The following is a 13,971-nucleotide window of genomic DNA, read 5'->3' as shown; positions in this document are numbered from 1 at the left end:
GAAAAAATGGAGGCTGCACTTCAATATAAAATGCAAAGGACTTTATTAACCCATGTGGCAATATTTTGGATCAAAACCTTCTTCATGCAGTACTACACTATATTAACATTGTATATATTGGACTATATTAACATTGTACTACTTTAGAAGGGTTCAGACAAGGGGAAAGCACAGGCAAAGGGGTTCCCTGTGGGGCAGTCACTCAATGGGCCCTTTCCAGTCCAATAGTTCACTGTAAACCACCTGTTTATGTGTCTGTGACATGCTGACGTAGAGGTGAAAATAAGCCCTCTTACCACCCAGGCCTAGATTGCACCAATGATATGTCTGCCCCTACTTTATAGTAGGAATCAAAATGTCACCACATGAGTAATAAAGTCCTATAACTTTACACTTTATTTTTGGAATGCTGCCCTCATTTTTCTTGTATGTATCTATCTAGGCATCCATTTGCGAGTCTATTTTAACCTTGGTTTCCTTTTTTTTGCAGTTGCCATGTATAGAGAACCGTCTTTGCATGATGTTGGAGAGACAGTGCCAAAGGCCCGTGTGACACCAAGTAAAAGCACAAGTGCATCTGCAATAATGAATGGGGGCAAACCAGTCACTAAGAGTAAGACATCATAGCCAGACCCGCCCAAGGTTGTTGTGACTTACTGAGCCCTTGGCACACTTGAGCATTTATCCACACCAGACTGTCCACTCTCCAGTGTTTGTAGGCAAAAAGTAAACTACGCACTGGCTCTTTTGCTTTTTCAGAACCAACGTGTTGCAGATGGATAAAACTCAGTGTGTATCTCCTCCCTCCACAAGAAGACACCTGGGGAACCAGCGAAACTTAGACCATGGAATGCCCTACCAGATATGGAATGCCTTTTTAATATCTTATCTGTGACTGTGACACTTCATGTGAATGACATACTTCACAAGTACACTTGATACCTTGCCTGCTGCCAATTACCCTTACCCTCTTTTGAGTCCAATTACAGCGAAATCCATGTTTTAAGTTCTATTTTGTAGCACACAAATATTAAGTAATTTCTAGTTAGACGCTGTAAAACTGCGCTATAATGGATTTCTCTAACCTTTTTTATGAGGCTGCTTGCAACAATGTCTGTGACCTTTTGCAGGGATTGCGTTCCTCTAGAACTTGAATGTTTCAGGTGGCTTAGTTCTGAAAGCAATCAGGGAATCAGGAAGCCTTCAAAAAGCTCTTCTAAACCACGTCTATAATGAGTAGGACATATTAACTGGTCAAGTGTGGCAACAGGTTTTGTGCTCCGCAGGTTGGCGTTATATACTAGAGGGAAATATGTCAAACACACTCAGTGGGAAGTAGGCTGCGACTAGTGTTTGACACTCCCTATACTTTCCTTTTTGTGTGTGTTTTATACATATCACAGGCTTGCTGGTAATGGTAACATTTGCCTTAGCCAGTAAGCAAGACCCACTTGTTTTTTAAGATGGTGGGTCCATAGAACTCTGTAGGCCTTGTAGGCCTGAATTAAGGCTCATTTTTCATCTATAGTTCCTCATGATAAAACAGATATATATATATATATATATATATATATATATATATATATATATATATCAATTCAATTAACAAATGTTCTGCTACCTACAGTAATTCTCTTTTGAAAAATGTAGCCCTTCCTGTTTTTAATAAGCTCAGATTAAATTGCACCTGTAGCCCACTCGCAATGGAGGCAGATATTTCATGGGCTAAGCCGATACCTGAGGTTTGAGCCTATTAATTCACTAGGTGCCTCAACTGCAAGTTGCTAGTGACTTTATAGGCTAAATACTGGTTCAGCTCACCAAATGACTGTCTCATGTTTAAGGTCATTCCCATCTCTGGCAGTTCCTGCAGTTTTATTTTGCTTAGCATGGGCACGTTGTTTGTTGTGTCCCTTTTTTGCAACAGCAATGCAAGTTCTGTACTAACTTATAATAATTTCATATTCCTGTTTGATAAGACTGGACACCAGTAAATTAAATATGTTAGGTAAGCATGCAAGGTCCAGTCATGTTAATTTCCATACCAAATCTGACATATTCCTAATACCTTCAGGAACCAGAATTTACACGATAAAGGTGCCTTGCTTAGGTTGTGGCATATTTTACACTAAACCACTTTATGTGGAACTAGAATTTTCAAACGAACCAGAAGTCATAAGGTGCCTAATGTATGTCTGTCATGTGAAGTGTTTTTCACAATGGCATTTGGTTCCTCACATATGACAGTTACTACACCTAGTAGACTGTCCATCTGATCTGAGATATCAGCAAGGTCATTCTGTAGCATAGGTAGGACATGCTTGTGTGAGAATTGTGTACAGGACCAAAATGGCCTTCACACCTGGATGTCTTCGGTGGAGCAAATTTACTAATCTGTTTTTCTTTCCTAATTGGCATAAACGGGTATACTTTGCTTTATTTCTCAAACCCCTTTGCACTGTGTCTGCAAGAAACGCTGTATTATAAATTCTTGCCATTTTTTTTCTTTGCTCATGATGTCCTCTACCTGTTTATGGAACCAACATATTTGGCTTATGAAAGATTTATCATGTCCTTTGTCGAATTCTTAAATATTCACAATGATTTAAAAGAGAGCTGCTCCGACTGTTCAGAAGAAATTTGCTGTGCTGCTAGTCACAATACACCAAGCCTAATTACCACTTTTACATCATTTCATGTCGTAAGAAATGCTTGTCCCCGTCATGATAGTAAAGCACATTAGCAGAAATCCTCTCCTATGTTCTTACTTAGCAACATGAGTAAAATTGCACAACATATTTCAATATAACCTGTGTGGGGCTGGTGTCCCGACGTCAGACACACATTCCTAGTTCATTGTCATTCAAAGAAAACTATACATGATGGGCCGTGCGCCCAGAAAACCAGTTGACTGGTTAAAATCAAGGCTGAATTTATTTTTGTAAATGACTAATATGTTATGTGTGTACTTCTGTTCTTTTCCTTGTTCATTATGTTTATACGAGTTGCGTAAGAGATTTTTTTTTCCTGAACGACTGTCCTATTTGTTGTCTGTGTGTTTATTTGTTACCTAATTTAATGTCTCATCTGTTGCATGGAAGAGGGTGATGATGAACTGCATGTAGTAAGCTATGTGTATTAAGAAACGTCGGTATGTATTACTAAATTTACATACATACAGTATATGCAAAGCGTTTGTCTGCATTGTACAGTTTGTGTTTATTATCATTTGTTGTATACACAATTGCAACATATTTAATAAAATGATTTATACAAAGATGGAACAAACCAATTCACCAATTTTCAGACAGTAGAATAGTCATAAAGGGCTTGCACCGGACACAATTAAAAGCTTATGACAGGCAAGTCATATATATATTATAAATACTGTTTCCCAAAGCATACCAAAGAGTGTAGTAAAACGATGTTTATCCCTCATGTTATGTGTCATTGAGAAGATGTCATTGCAGGTGAGAAGACTTTGACCACAATTGGAAATACAAAGAAACTGCAAAATGTATTGTGTATCAAGTGCTAAGTAGTAGAATTCTATTGTTCATTTTGTAATTACATATGGTACCTTACATCCTTCCAAACATGCATGTCAGTGCACACTCCTGAATGCACTTACTTTTTGTCATGTATGATTCTAACTGTATTGTTTTTAAAACCCTGACTCATTGCACCAGAAGCCTAAATTTCCCTGGCAAAGATGTTAGAATGTGATAACCGGGTATAGCTGAGGAATTGAAATGTTTAACAATGGAATGTTATCATTATACATCAATAATTATTTTCTTATTAAAGTTTTTTTTTTCTCATACATCCGTTCACATTTAGAATACTTTATTCAGTTATTGACCACATTGTTGCCTGATACCAGGAAACAACATGCTTTTTTTCACTTCTACAGCCTTCATTTGGTAATGTTGCTCAGCTATATTCATCTAAGTATGGCTGAGCTACAATACCTGGCACAGTCCAAGAGAAGAGTTGAGTGAATTTGTTCGGATTTGGTTTCGTTTATGATCGGTGGCAAATATTGTTTTGCAATATTCATCTGACACAGTCGAACGTCATTAGAGTCCATGGGAGTAGAAATTACCGAATATGTTTGGAACCGATCATCAAACATAAATTCAGCACGAATAGGGTTCGAATATGGCAAATTCAGATTCGGTGACCAAATCCAAACAAATTCGCTCAACTCTACCCAAGAGTAAGAATGATGTTTTTTCTCTGAAATCAATAAGAGCAGACCTTTTCCAATGTCAATCTACCATTTTATTTAGTCTTTTTTTTCGCAAAGGAAACTAGCATGTCCATTTAGTGTTTGCTCTGCTCATTTCTTTTTCCTACATTTAAAGCATTATCTGCCGCTGCCTATGCTCTGAGGAGGGCGCTAGTATTCATATCTTCCTTCTGCGGATGGGAAACATGTTTCCATCATACATTATTAACAGGTGTTCACCAGGTGGCTACCAGGATGGTTTTGTCATGCCCCCAAAATAAAGGGGTTGACTAGTCAGAAGACCTTTTTACAGTTCTCTATTAGGGAGTGAAAAATAAAGGGTCCCCATCCAGCACCTTCATATACGGAGGAAAAAAAACATAAAAAGCACCTAATGCTGTGGAAGGCATGGCATAGCTATAGCAGGTGCACTCTGGCCCTGGTACTTGAATGAGTTACAAAACCCCTCTACCATATTGGAAGAAACTAATATTATAAAGATGCATAAATGGGGCCCTCTTACATATTTTGCAGATCATGCCTTTAGCTATAGCCCATTGATGTCATTGTGAACTGTGTAATGCTTACTTTTTGCTGTGATGTCGCTGTAGGGTAAATGAACTTCTTCTGTAATCTATGGGTGAACCCAAGTACCAAACGCTGGGGGCCATACAAAAGAACACCCTATAATCCGCTTGACATAAAGGGGACCCTTTAAGAAAAAAAGGTTTATTTGATGTAGGCAACCCCTTTAATTAAAGGTCTAGGCATATCGGATCTAAATATACAGCTGAGACAGGTTTACACTAAATTTAGAGTGTACATAGAAAATAAATATATAAAAAATGGAAACAAGTACAAAAAAACATAAGAAAACAATATTGGTTACACAATTTTCATTTTTTAGTTATTTTACAATTTGTAGTCACATTAGTGGCCTTGTGTAAATTGTTGTCACATTGTAGAAGAAACTATTCAAGAAAATTCTTAGTTTGCAATAGAAGAAATACAAATATCAGTTTAATATATTTTTTAAAAAATATGTATTTGTTAAGAGCCCTATTTAAGAGACAGACAATATATATTGATTCATTAAATAATTATAAAAACTTACAAAATGAATAAATAAATTTAGCCATAATTTTCATTTTTTTTATAATGGATTAAAAAAATCCCCTTAATATCTAAGATTAGCCAATGGTAATTTATAAAGCTATATTATAAGCCCTTTTCTATATTATTACATTATTTAAAGGCAATGATATAACATATTTATGACTATAAATAAGTAAAATATAACACAATCAATAACGTAATCAACTCTGAAGTGAATTTGCTTCCACTTTGGTGAAATGATATTCACCTTCTCTTACCTTTCGGCATATTGTGACTGATGATTGGCATCAGGCATAGTTTTTATGTTTATCTACATTGCACGTAATTGACTTCACGTTCGTTTCCGGTTCCTCTGGCTATGTCATCTCTGGTGGGGCTAGCTTTCCTCACTGAATGATGAAACACTGCAGTGAAGTTAGCCCATCTCATCATTGATTTATTGTGAGGATCGCTCCCCTTTCTCACTGCCTATACACCAAAAAGTTAACTTAGGGTTTACGCTTACTTGAACAATAATGTCTATCTACATGAAATAAGTGATTCATCACTGCAGTTATCATATTTTCTGACATATGGGGGTCACACAGGCTATACTAAAACATTGAACGAGAAAGTATGTCTTTCTACAACCTACTATGAATCTGTATGTTGCCACCGGTAGAACGTAACCAAAAAAAAATAGATATAATTTACTGCCAGGCCAAGATAAGCAGCTGTCACACTGATAATCGTGGCACAGTAGAGGCAGTAGTAGAGACGTGTGAAGATGACTTGTGGTCAAGGGCTCCCTTACTCATTAGACTAAAGTCTGCCAAACTCACTAATATTGGCAGGATCGGCTGTCAGTCCGGGGGGGCGTTCTGATGGTTTCTCAATAAATGATGTCATGTAGAAAAGTATCTGGCCTGCTGAATTTCAGCTACAGATTTTTATTTTGTTCTCCAGGAGATAAACTACTGTTTGAAGAGTCTGTCATCGTCTCTCTTAGGCCGTGATCACACATACACGAGAAACGGCCGAGTCTCCCAGGTGAAAACCCAGCTCTGGCGCCGGCACTCCGGAGCGGAGCATGCAGCTCCATGTATTGCTGTGCGGCTGCACGCTCCGCTCCGGAGTGCCGGTGCCAGAGCTGGGTTTTCACCTGCGAGACTCGCACGTATCTTGCGTATGTGTGATCCTGGCCTTATACAGAGCACAGAAATGCTCAGTTGGGGAGATAGCTGTCTGATGATTGATCATTTGACTGACCGTTATATAATGTTTATGGGGACCTTAACTTACTGACCATCTCAACTACTACACTGTGTTAACTCTCCCATGATATAAACAACTATCTCATGCTACTACAGGAAATGTGTTACCAGTTTTTTGTAACCTAATTGGAGACTAGCATAATGTAGAGATAGAGATCCTGATTCCAGCGATGTGTCATTTACTAGGCTGCTTACTGTAGTTTTGATAAAATCATTATCACTAGAGCACATGAAAATTTGCTGCCAAGTAGTCAAGTAAATTCATGAGCTCTATACAACCCCACCCACACTTATGGTTGGCAACTTTCTGCCTATGCACAGTGTAAACAGGAAGCTTTCAGTAACTAGAGTGGGCGGAGTTTTATAGAGCTCAGCATTCAGAGAACTGCTAGGTCTGCAGCAGATAAAACAGTGATTTTTATCACAAAGACAGCATGCAAACCAGTAAGTGATACATTGCTGAGATCAGGGTCTCTGCCCCTAGATTATGCTGCTCTCTGATTAGATTGCAAAAACCTGTTGACAGATTCCCTTTAATGGTGAACAGTAAGCAATTGTATATGGAACTGCCTCTTAGAAATGTATAAACATAATACAAAATCAAAATTGACTCAATCATTGAATTAATTAAATACTACTCCAAGTACTACATTTTAAGAAAGGACAGTGTCTTTTTTTCTTTAAGGGTACGTTCACACAGGACTTTTTTGCTGCTTTTTTTTGCTGCTTTTTTTTATGCTAATTTAGGTGCGTTTTTTTGGTGCGTTTTTGGTGCGTTTTTTGGGTACGTTCACACAGGACTTTTTTGCTGCAGATTTTTGCTGCAGATTTTTGCTGCTTTTTTTATGCCAATTTTCAGCTGCTAGGACACCTGGCAATGGCTCTTCACACCTTACTACCAGGAACTCCCTCACAATAGATCACAATCAGGACACCTCACAATGGCTCTTCACACCTCACAATGGCTCACAATGGCTCTTCACACCTCACTTACAGGAACTCCCTCACAATAGATCACAATCAGGACACCTCACAATGGCTCACAATGGCTCTTCACACCTCACTACCAGGAACTCCCTCACAATAGATCACAAACAGGACACCTCACAATGGCTCTTCACACCTCACAATGGCTCACAATGGCTCTTCACACCTCACTAACCACACCCCTAAGCTCTTGGCTGTGAGATCCCTTCCTGCTGGCCATGATTTTCTGCACAAAAAACGCAGCAAATAATGCTACATGCGTTTTTTCAGCGTTTTTGCAGCGTTTTTTTCATCACCCATTCAAGTCAATGGGTGAAAAAACGCTGCAAAAACGCTGCAAAAACGCTGAAAGAAGTGACATGCCCTATGTCCAAAAAAAGCAGCAAAGCAGAAAAAACTGATCAAACAAAAAACCAACGTGTGTGCATGAGATTTCTGAAATCTCATAGGCTTTACTGGTACTGTAAAAAGCAGCTGAAAATTAGCATAAAAAAAAGCAGCAAAAAAAAGCAGCAAAAAAGTCCTGTGTGAACGTACCCTAAGATTCTACATTAAAAGTACGTTATTTCACTGAAGTTAAAAACAATGCAAATACTCACATACATTGCAAACTGCAAATACTGACATAGTAATAGACATTGGAAAATTACTTTATTTTCAAGTAAAATTCAATTACATTACACATTCATCTTTTCTCTGTTTGGGGCACCCATTACTAACAACAGGGACCCTTTAGTACTTTAGGTCACATGTGGTGGTGCTGCACAGAGATTTGTCTCCATGGTCTGCCAGCGAATTATTGCTGATCTCTGTGGATACCTTCCAACAGGAGAACGTCATGTGTTCTGCTTATTTTCTTTGTACACGTCTAAAAAAAACCATTGTCAACAATATGCACCTCCTCCTGCATTCATATTGTTAGTTTGCATGCATAATAAATAGTTCTGCCATCATAATTAGCTCATAGATTGTTTTTGTCAATATTTTTTATGCTTAGAAAGGCATCTAAAAGCAAATGTGGAACAGAGCTGAATGTCAGGAAACAATGCCTCTGGCTTCCTTGTATGTGACAGTGCCACTTATTTATCCAGACAATGGTATTTGCTATAGAACGCACACTTTACAAAATATAACTCAAGGAGAAAAACAGTAATGTCAAGGAAAACAAACACAGGAGAACCACACGAATGAAAAGATTTGTGTTATATTTTTGTGTTTCTGAAATATCCAACAAGAAATCCAACATGGAAGAGACTTACCTAGAGATCTCCAGTTTTATCCTCTACTTTTATTGATATATGAATTTTTGCCACCAGTTTGATCCTTTGGCCCAGGAGGCTGCATCAGTTAATCTTAATACAGGTGCAGCTCACAAAATTAGAATATCATCAAAAAGTTAATTTATTTCAGTTCTTCAGTACAAAAAATGAAACTCATATATTATATAGAGGCATTACAAACAGAGTGATCTATTTCAAGTGTTTATTTCTGTTAATGTTGACGATTATGACTTACAGCCAATGAAAACCCAAAAGTCATTATCTCCGTAAATTAGAATACTTTGTAACACCAGCTTGAAAAATGATTTTAAAATCTGTTGGCCTACTGAACTGTATGTTCAGTAAATGCATTCAATACTTAGTCGGGGCTCCTTTGCAGAGTGGCATGGAGGCAATCAGCCTGTGGCACTGCTGAGGTGTTATGGAAGCCTAGGTTACTTTGATAGCAGTTTTCAGATCGTCTGCATTGTTGGAACTGATGTCTCTCATCTTCCTCTTGACAATACCCCATAGATTCTCTATGGGGTTAATGTCAGGTGAGTTTGCTGGCCAATCAAGCACAGTGATACTGTTGTTTTTAAACCAGGTATTGGTACTTTTGGCAGTGTGGACAGGTGCCAAGTCCTGCTGGAGAATGAAATTTTCATCTCCAAAAAGCTTGTCTGCAGAGGGAAGTATGAAGTGAAATCAAAAACAATTGGTGTGGGGACGATTGAAAACCAGTTTTGCACATATAATCCCCTTTTAAAACTTAGCTTTTAATATTAGCAGAATAAACCCTGACCCAAAACAAACCTTGGTTAAATAACCAAAAAATATATATAAAATACCACCAATCGGTAACCTGTTGAGGTGCTACAATACAACCTACTGCTCACCCCTGCCTTGCTGTGGAGGTTGGCACCCTAAGAAACGATTTTCTGGCGCCCCCACTCAACGTAGGCTGTCCCTAAATTCCCTATATAGTCCCTATCAATGTAGGTGGGAAAACAATATAGTGGAGAGCAGTGGTGAAAAAAAGAAAACAATAAAACCCCAACAAATCTTAACAAACATCCCCACTTAGGATAATAATAATGATACTGCAGCACATCGCTCAATAGCGAACCGTGTCACAACAATATACTCGGTCAAAAGATAACCGTATCAGTCCCCTGTTTGTCATGGACATACATTGATTACATATACAGATCCAATAGGGACCGACATAACAGACCAGAGAATTGTGATAAGGAATGACAAGAGATCACTTAGCGTGTGCTGACATCACCCCGACGCGTTTCCCCGTTTATACGGTTCATCAGGAGGAGATAATGTGGTGACCGATGCTGCCGCATGCCATAAAGATGAATCTTTATGGCATGCGGCAGCATCGGTCACCACATTATCTCCTCCTGATGAACCGTATAAACGGGGAAACGCGTCGGGGTGATGTCAGCACACGCTAAGTGATCTCTTGTCATTCCTTATCACAATTCTCTGGTCTGTTATGTCGGTCCCTATTGGATCTGTATATGTAATCAATGTATGTCCATGACAAACAGGGGACTGATACGGTTATCTTTTGACCGAGTATATTGTTGTGACACGGTTCGCTATTGAGCGATGTGCTGCAGTATCATTATTATTATCCTAAGTGGGGATGTTTGTTAAGATTTGTTGGGGTTTTATTGTTTTCTTTTTTTCACCACTGCTCTCCACTATATTGTTTTCCCACCTACATTGATAGGGACTATATAGGGAATTTAGGGACAGCCTACGTTGAGTGGGGGCGCCAGAAAATCGTTTCTTAGGGTGCCAACCTCCACAGCAAGGCAGGGGTGAGCAGTAGGTTGTATTGTAGCACCTCAACAGGTTACCTATTGGTGGTATTTTATATATATTTTTTGGTTATTTAACCAAGGTTTGTTTTGGGTCAGGGTTTTATTCTGCTAATATTAAAAGCTAAGTTTTAAAAGGAAGTATGAAGTGCTCTAAAATTTCCTGGTAGATGGCTGCGCTGACTTTGGTCTTGATAAGACACAGTGGACCTACACCAGCAGCTGACATGGCTCCCCAAACCATCACTGATAGTGGAAACTTCACACTAGACCTCAAGCAGCTTGGATTCTGTGCCTCTGCACTCTTGCTCCAGATTCTGGGACTTTGATTTCCAAATGAAATGCAAAATTTATTTAATCTGAAAACACCATGGACCACTGAGCAACAGTCCAGTTCTTTTTCTCCTTGGCCCAGGTAAGACGCTTCTGGCATTGTCTATTGGTCATGAGTGGCTTGACACAAGGAATGCGACACTTGTAGCCCATGTCCTGGATACCTCTGTGTGTGGTGGCTCTTGAAGCAATGACTCCAGCAGCAGTCCACTCCTTGTGAATCTCCCTCAAATTTTTGAATGGCCTTTTCTTATCAATCCTTTAAAGGCTGTGGTTACCCTGGTGGCTTGTGCACCTTTTTCTACCACATTTTTTTCTTCCACTCAACTTTCCATTAATATGCTTGTATACAGCACTCTGTGAACAGCCAGCATCTGGAGAAGTAACCTTTTGTGGCTTACCTTCCTTGTGGAGTGTGTCAATGACTGCTTTCTGGACATCTGTCAAGTTAGCAGTCTTCCCCATGATTGTGGAACCTACGGAAACAGACTACGGGACCCTTTTAAACTCTTAGGAAGCCGTTGCAGGTTTTTTTGTTAATTATTCTAATTTACTGAGATAATGACTTTTGGGTTTTCATTGGCTGCCTGTAAGCCATAATAATCAAAATTAACAGAAATAAACACTTGAAATAGATCACTCTGTTTGTAATGACTCTATATAATAAATGAGTTTCACTTTAGGCATTGAAGAACTGAAATAAATTATATTTTTGATGATATTGTAATTTTGTGAGAAGCACCTGTATATTGTCCAATATTCTGAAATACATTGATCCCAGCATAATTTTAATGTCTGCATATCTGTAAATGTAGGCTGTCATCTGGAAACTATGCTGGTTGGCATTCAGAAATACTACAATACAGTTAAATAATTCTGGAGAATCAGGGCTTAAATTGAACAAAGTGATGTATTCTAATGGATGCTGTTCTATTTCCAAAATAGGCGTGTAATGTCGAAAAAGTAAAAAAAAATAAAAATAAATAGAAAGTATTAGTGTGTAGAGTGGAGCCACTGAGAACTGTTATTGTATCAGCACATGAGTATAGTTGTCCTGCAATATAGTCACATTGCATTATTCATCATTTAGTTTCCACTCTTACCTCCCCCATGAACATGCCTGCTCTGATCAGCCAATAGTCCATGTTTATTCAACAAACTGCCTCAGAATATGTTATGTGCTCTATTGGATCCCTCTGAAAATATGTTATTTGCATGGTTAGTTTTAACATGATATTAAAATATGTGAGGTAGAGGTGAAACATGGCGGGAGTTTCTTTTTTTCATTCCTTTTATGTTGACATTTGTACATTGCACTTCAGGCTGGTTTGTCAAAGACTCTGTGCACACTGCGTCTGCTCCTGGCTTTCCTACACAGCAGGTCAGTGTAAAAAGTACGGTATACCATATTTTAAAAAAATATATATAGCCTGTCGGCAACATATAGCACTGTACGGCTATTCCATGACAAATATCCCAGCCTTCCCTCTAAGGCATATTTTGGCATATTTTCCTCATGTGTGTACCTATGACAAAAAGCTAGGATGCAGTTGGTGCCAAATCACTATGAAGCTTGATGGAAGCTCGACCAAATGATCTTTATGAAGACCAACCCCCAAAATAGAAGGGATATTTATAATAAGATTCAGCTTACAGCTATGTTCTAACTTGCACTTTAACAAATGGCCTCTGTGATCTGCATATAATGCATATAATGTGCAAATAGTAACCCCCAAGATGTCAGTCAAATGTATGGAATTTACGTTCAGTAGGTTGTCTGTAATTGTAGAAAATTGAACGTGGAAATGGTTCTATACCAATCTAGAACACAGAAAAGAATTTCCAAAGGTTTGTCACTTATGTCCATTACCATATATATATAAAGCTGTATCTCAAGACACACTACTAGCAACTGCACATGATAATCCTCTGTGTCAAGTTTCATAGAAATGGTCGGAGGGCGGAATTTAGAGCTTTCTTCAAAATGGAAAATACTTTTCTTTACTGACATCTAACATGTTTTGTTCATGTACTGTCATTTGTTTGAAATGTTGTCATGTTTTAGAATTCAATAAACCTTCTTTTTTCTACTGAAGTCACTTTTCGAATGAATGGTGGTATATTGCATGCACACATCAAGAAGACATTCTAATAATGATAAGTTAAAAAAAAAGTAACAATCAGGTATTGGTCATATATTATGTAAAACATATGTTCAATTGTGCAAAATTTTCTGTATGAACTTGCATACAGATGGAGATGGGCCATGGAATTACAATATATGGATACGATTTAGGAAAATACGATAGATAAAGCTTAAAGAGGTTATCCACTACTTGGACAACCCTTTCTCCATTACTATGTTCCCAAATGTAAAATAAAAACAGCCCGTACTCACCTACGTTGAAGTTGTCATTCCAACGATGTCGGGGCAAGGTCTCCTGGGGCTTGAGTACTCCCCTCTGGTGATGTAGTCATTCCAACGATGTCGGATCAAATTCTCCTGGGGATTGAGTACTCCCCTCTGGTGATCTAGTTATTCCAACGATGTTGGGTCAAGGTCTCCTGGGGCTTGAGTACTCATCTCCATTGACATCACCGTTCCAACGATGTTGGGGCAAGGTCACCTGGGGCTTGCATAATGTTATGCCACGGCTCAAGGGACATAACATCACCCAAATACTGTGCGATCTGGTGTTGACTATGCTGAAACAGAACAGGGTGATTTATTTTACATGGGGGAATATAGTCCTTAATAAGATGTTGTCCAACTAGTGGACAACCCCTTTAAGGTATAGACTTAAACATCATGCACACAGCCATATTATGGCTCTTTACAAGTTGAGAGTTGCATGGAGTTGTGATATGGAAACTATAGAAGTCTATGGCCTAATGCAGTACGTCACGATTTCATACTAAGTAGTACAAGGATTTCCAACTTGCATAAGTAT

At 38.5% G+C, this 13,971-nt stretch overlaps 1 protein-coding gene and 1 long non-coding RNA gene across 3 annotated transcripts in view; both read left to right on the top strand.

Moving 5' to 3' along the window:
• Positions 1–3,832, top strand: part of FGF14 (fibroblast growth factor 14) — a 799,281-nt gene extending 795,449 nt beyond the window's left edge. For both annotated transcript variants that reach the window (XM_077297111.1, XM_077297112.1), the window contains exon 5: positions 491–3,832. In XM_077297111.1, coding sequence (XP_077153226.1) covers positions 491–627 — 137 coding nt within the window. In that variant the 3' untranslated portion in view covers positions 628–3,832. The remainder of the gene's footprint in view (positions 1–490) is intronic.
• Positions 3,833–6,557: 2,725 nt separating this feature from the next.
• Positions 6,558–13,115, top strand: LOC143816568 (uncharacterized). The gene is made up of 3 exons (XR_013223959.1): positions 6,558–7,286; positions 8,131–9,548; positions 10,837–13,115. It is a non-coding gene; the product is annotated as an uncharacterized LOC143816568 (long non-coding RNA).
• The last annotated feature ends 856 nt before the right edge of the window (positions 13,116–13,971 follow it).

This window comes from Ranitomeya variabilis, chromosome 3 (genome assembly GCF_051348905.1).
Source record: "Ranitomeya variabilis isolate aRanVar5 chromosome 3, aRanVar5.hap1, whole genome shotgun sequence".
NCBI classification, from domain to species: Eukaryota; Metazoa; Chordata; class Amphibia; order Anura; family Dendrobatidae; genus Ranitomeya; species Ranitomeya variabilis.
The sequence above is the reverse complement of the archived record's forward strand: the minus strand, read 5'-3'. Positions and strand labels throughout refer to the sequence as shown.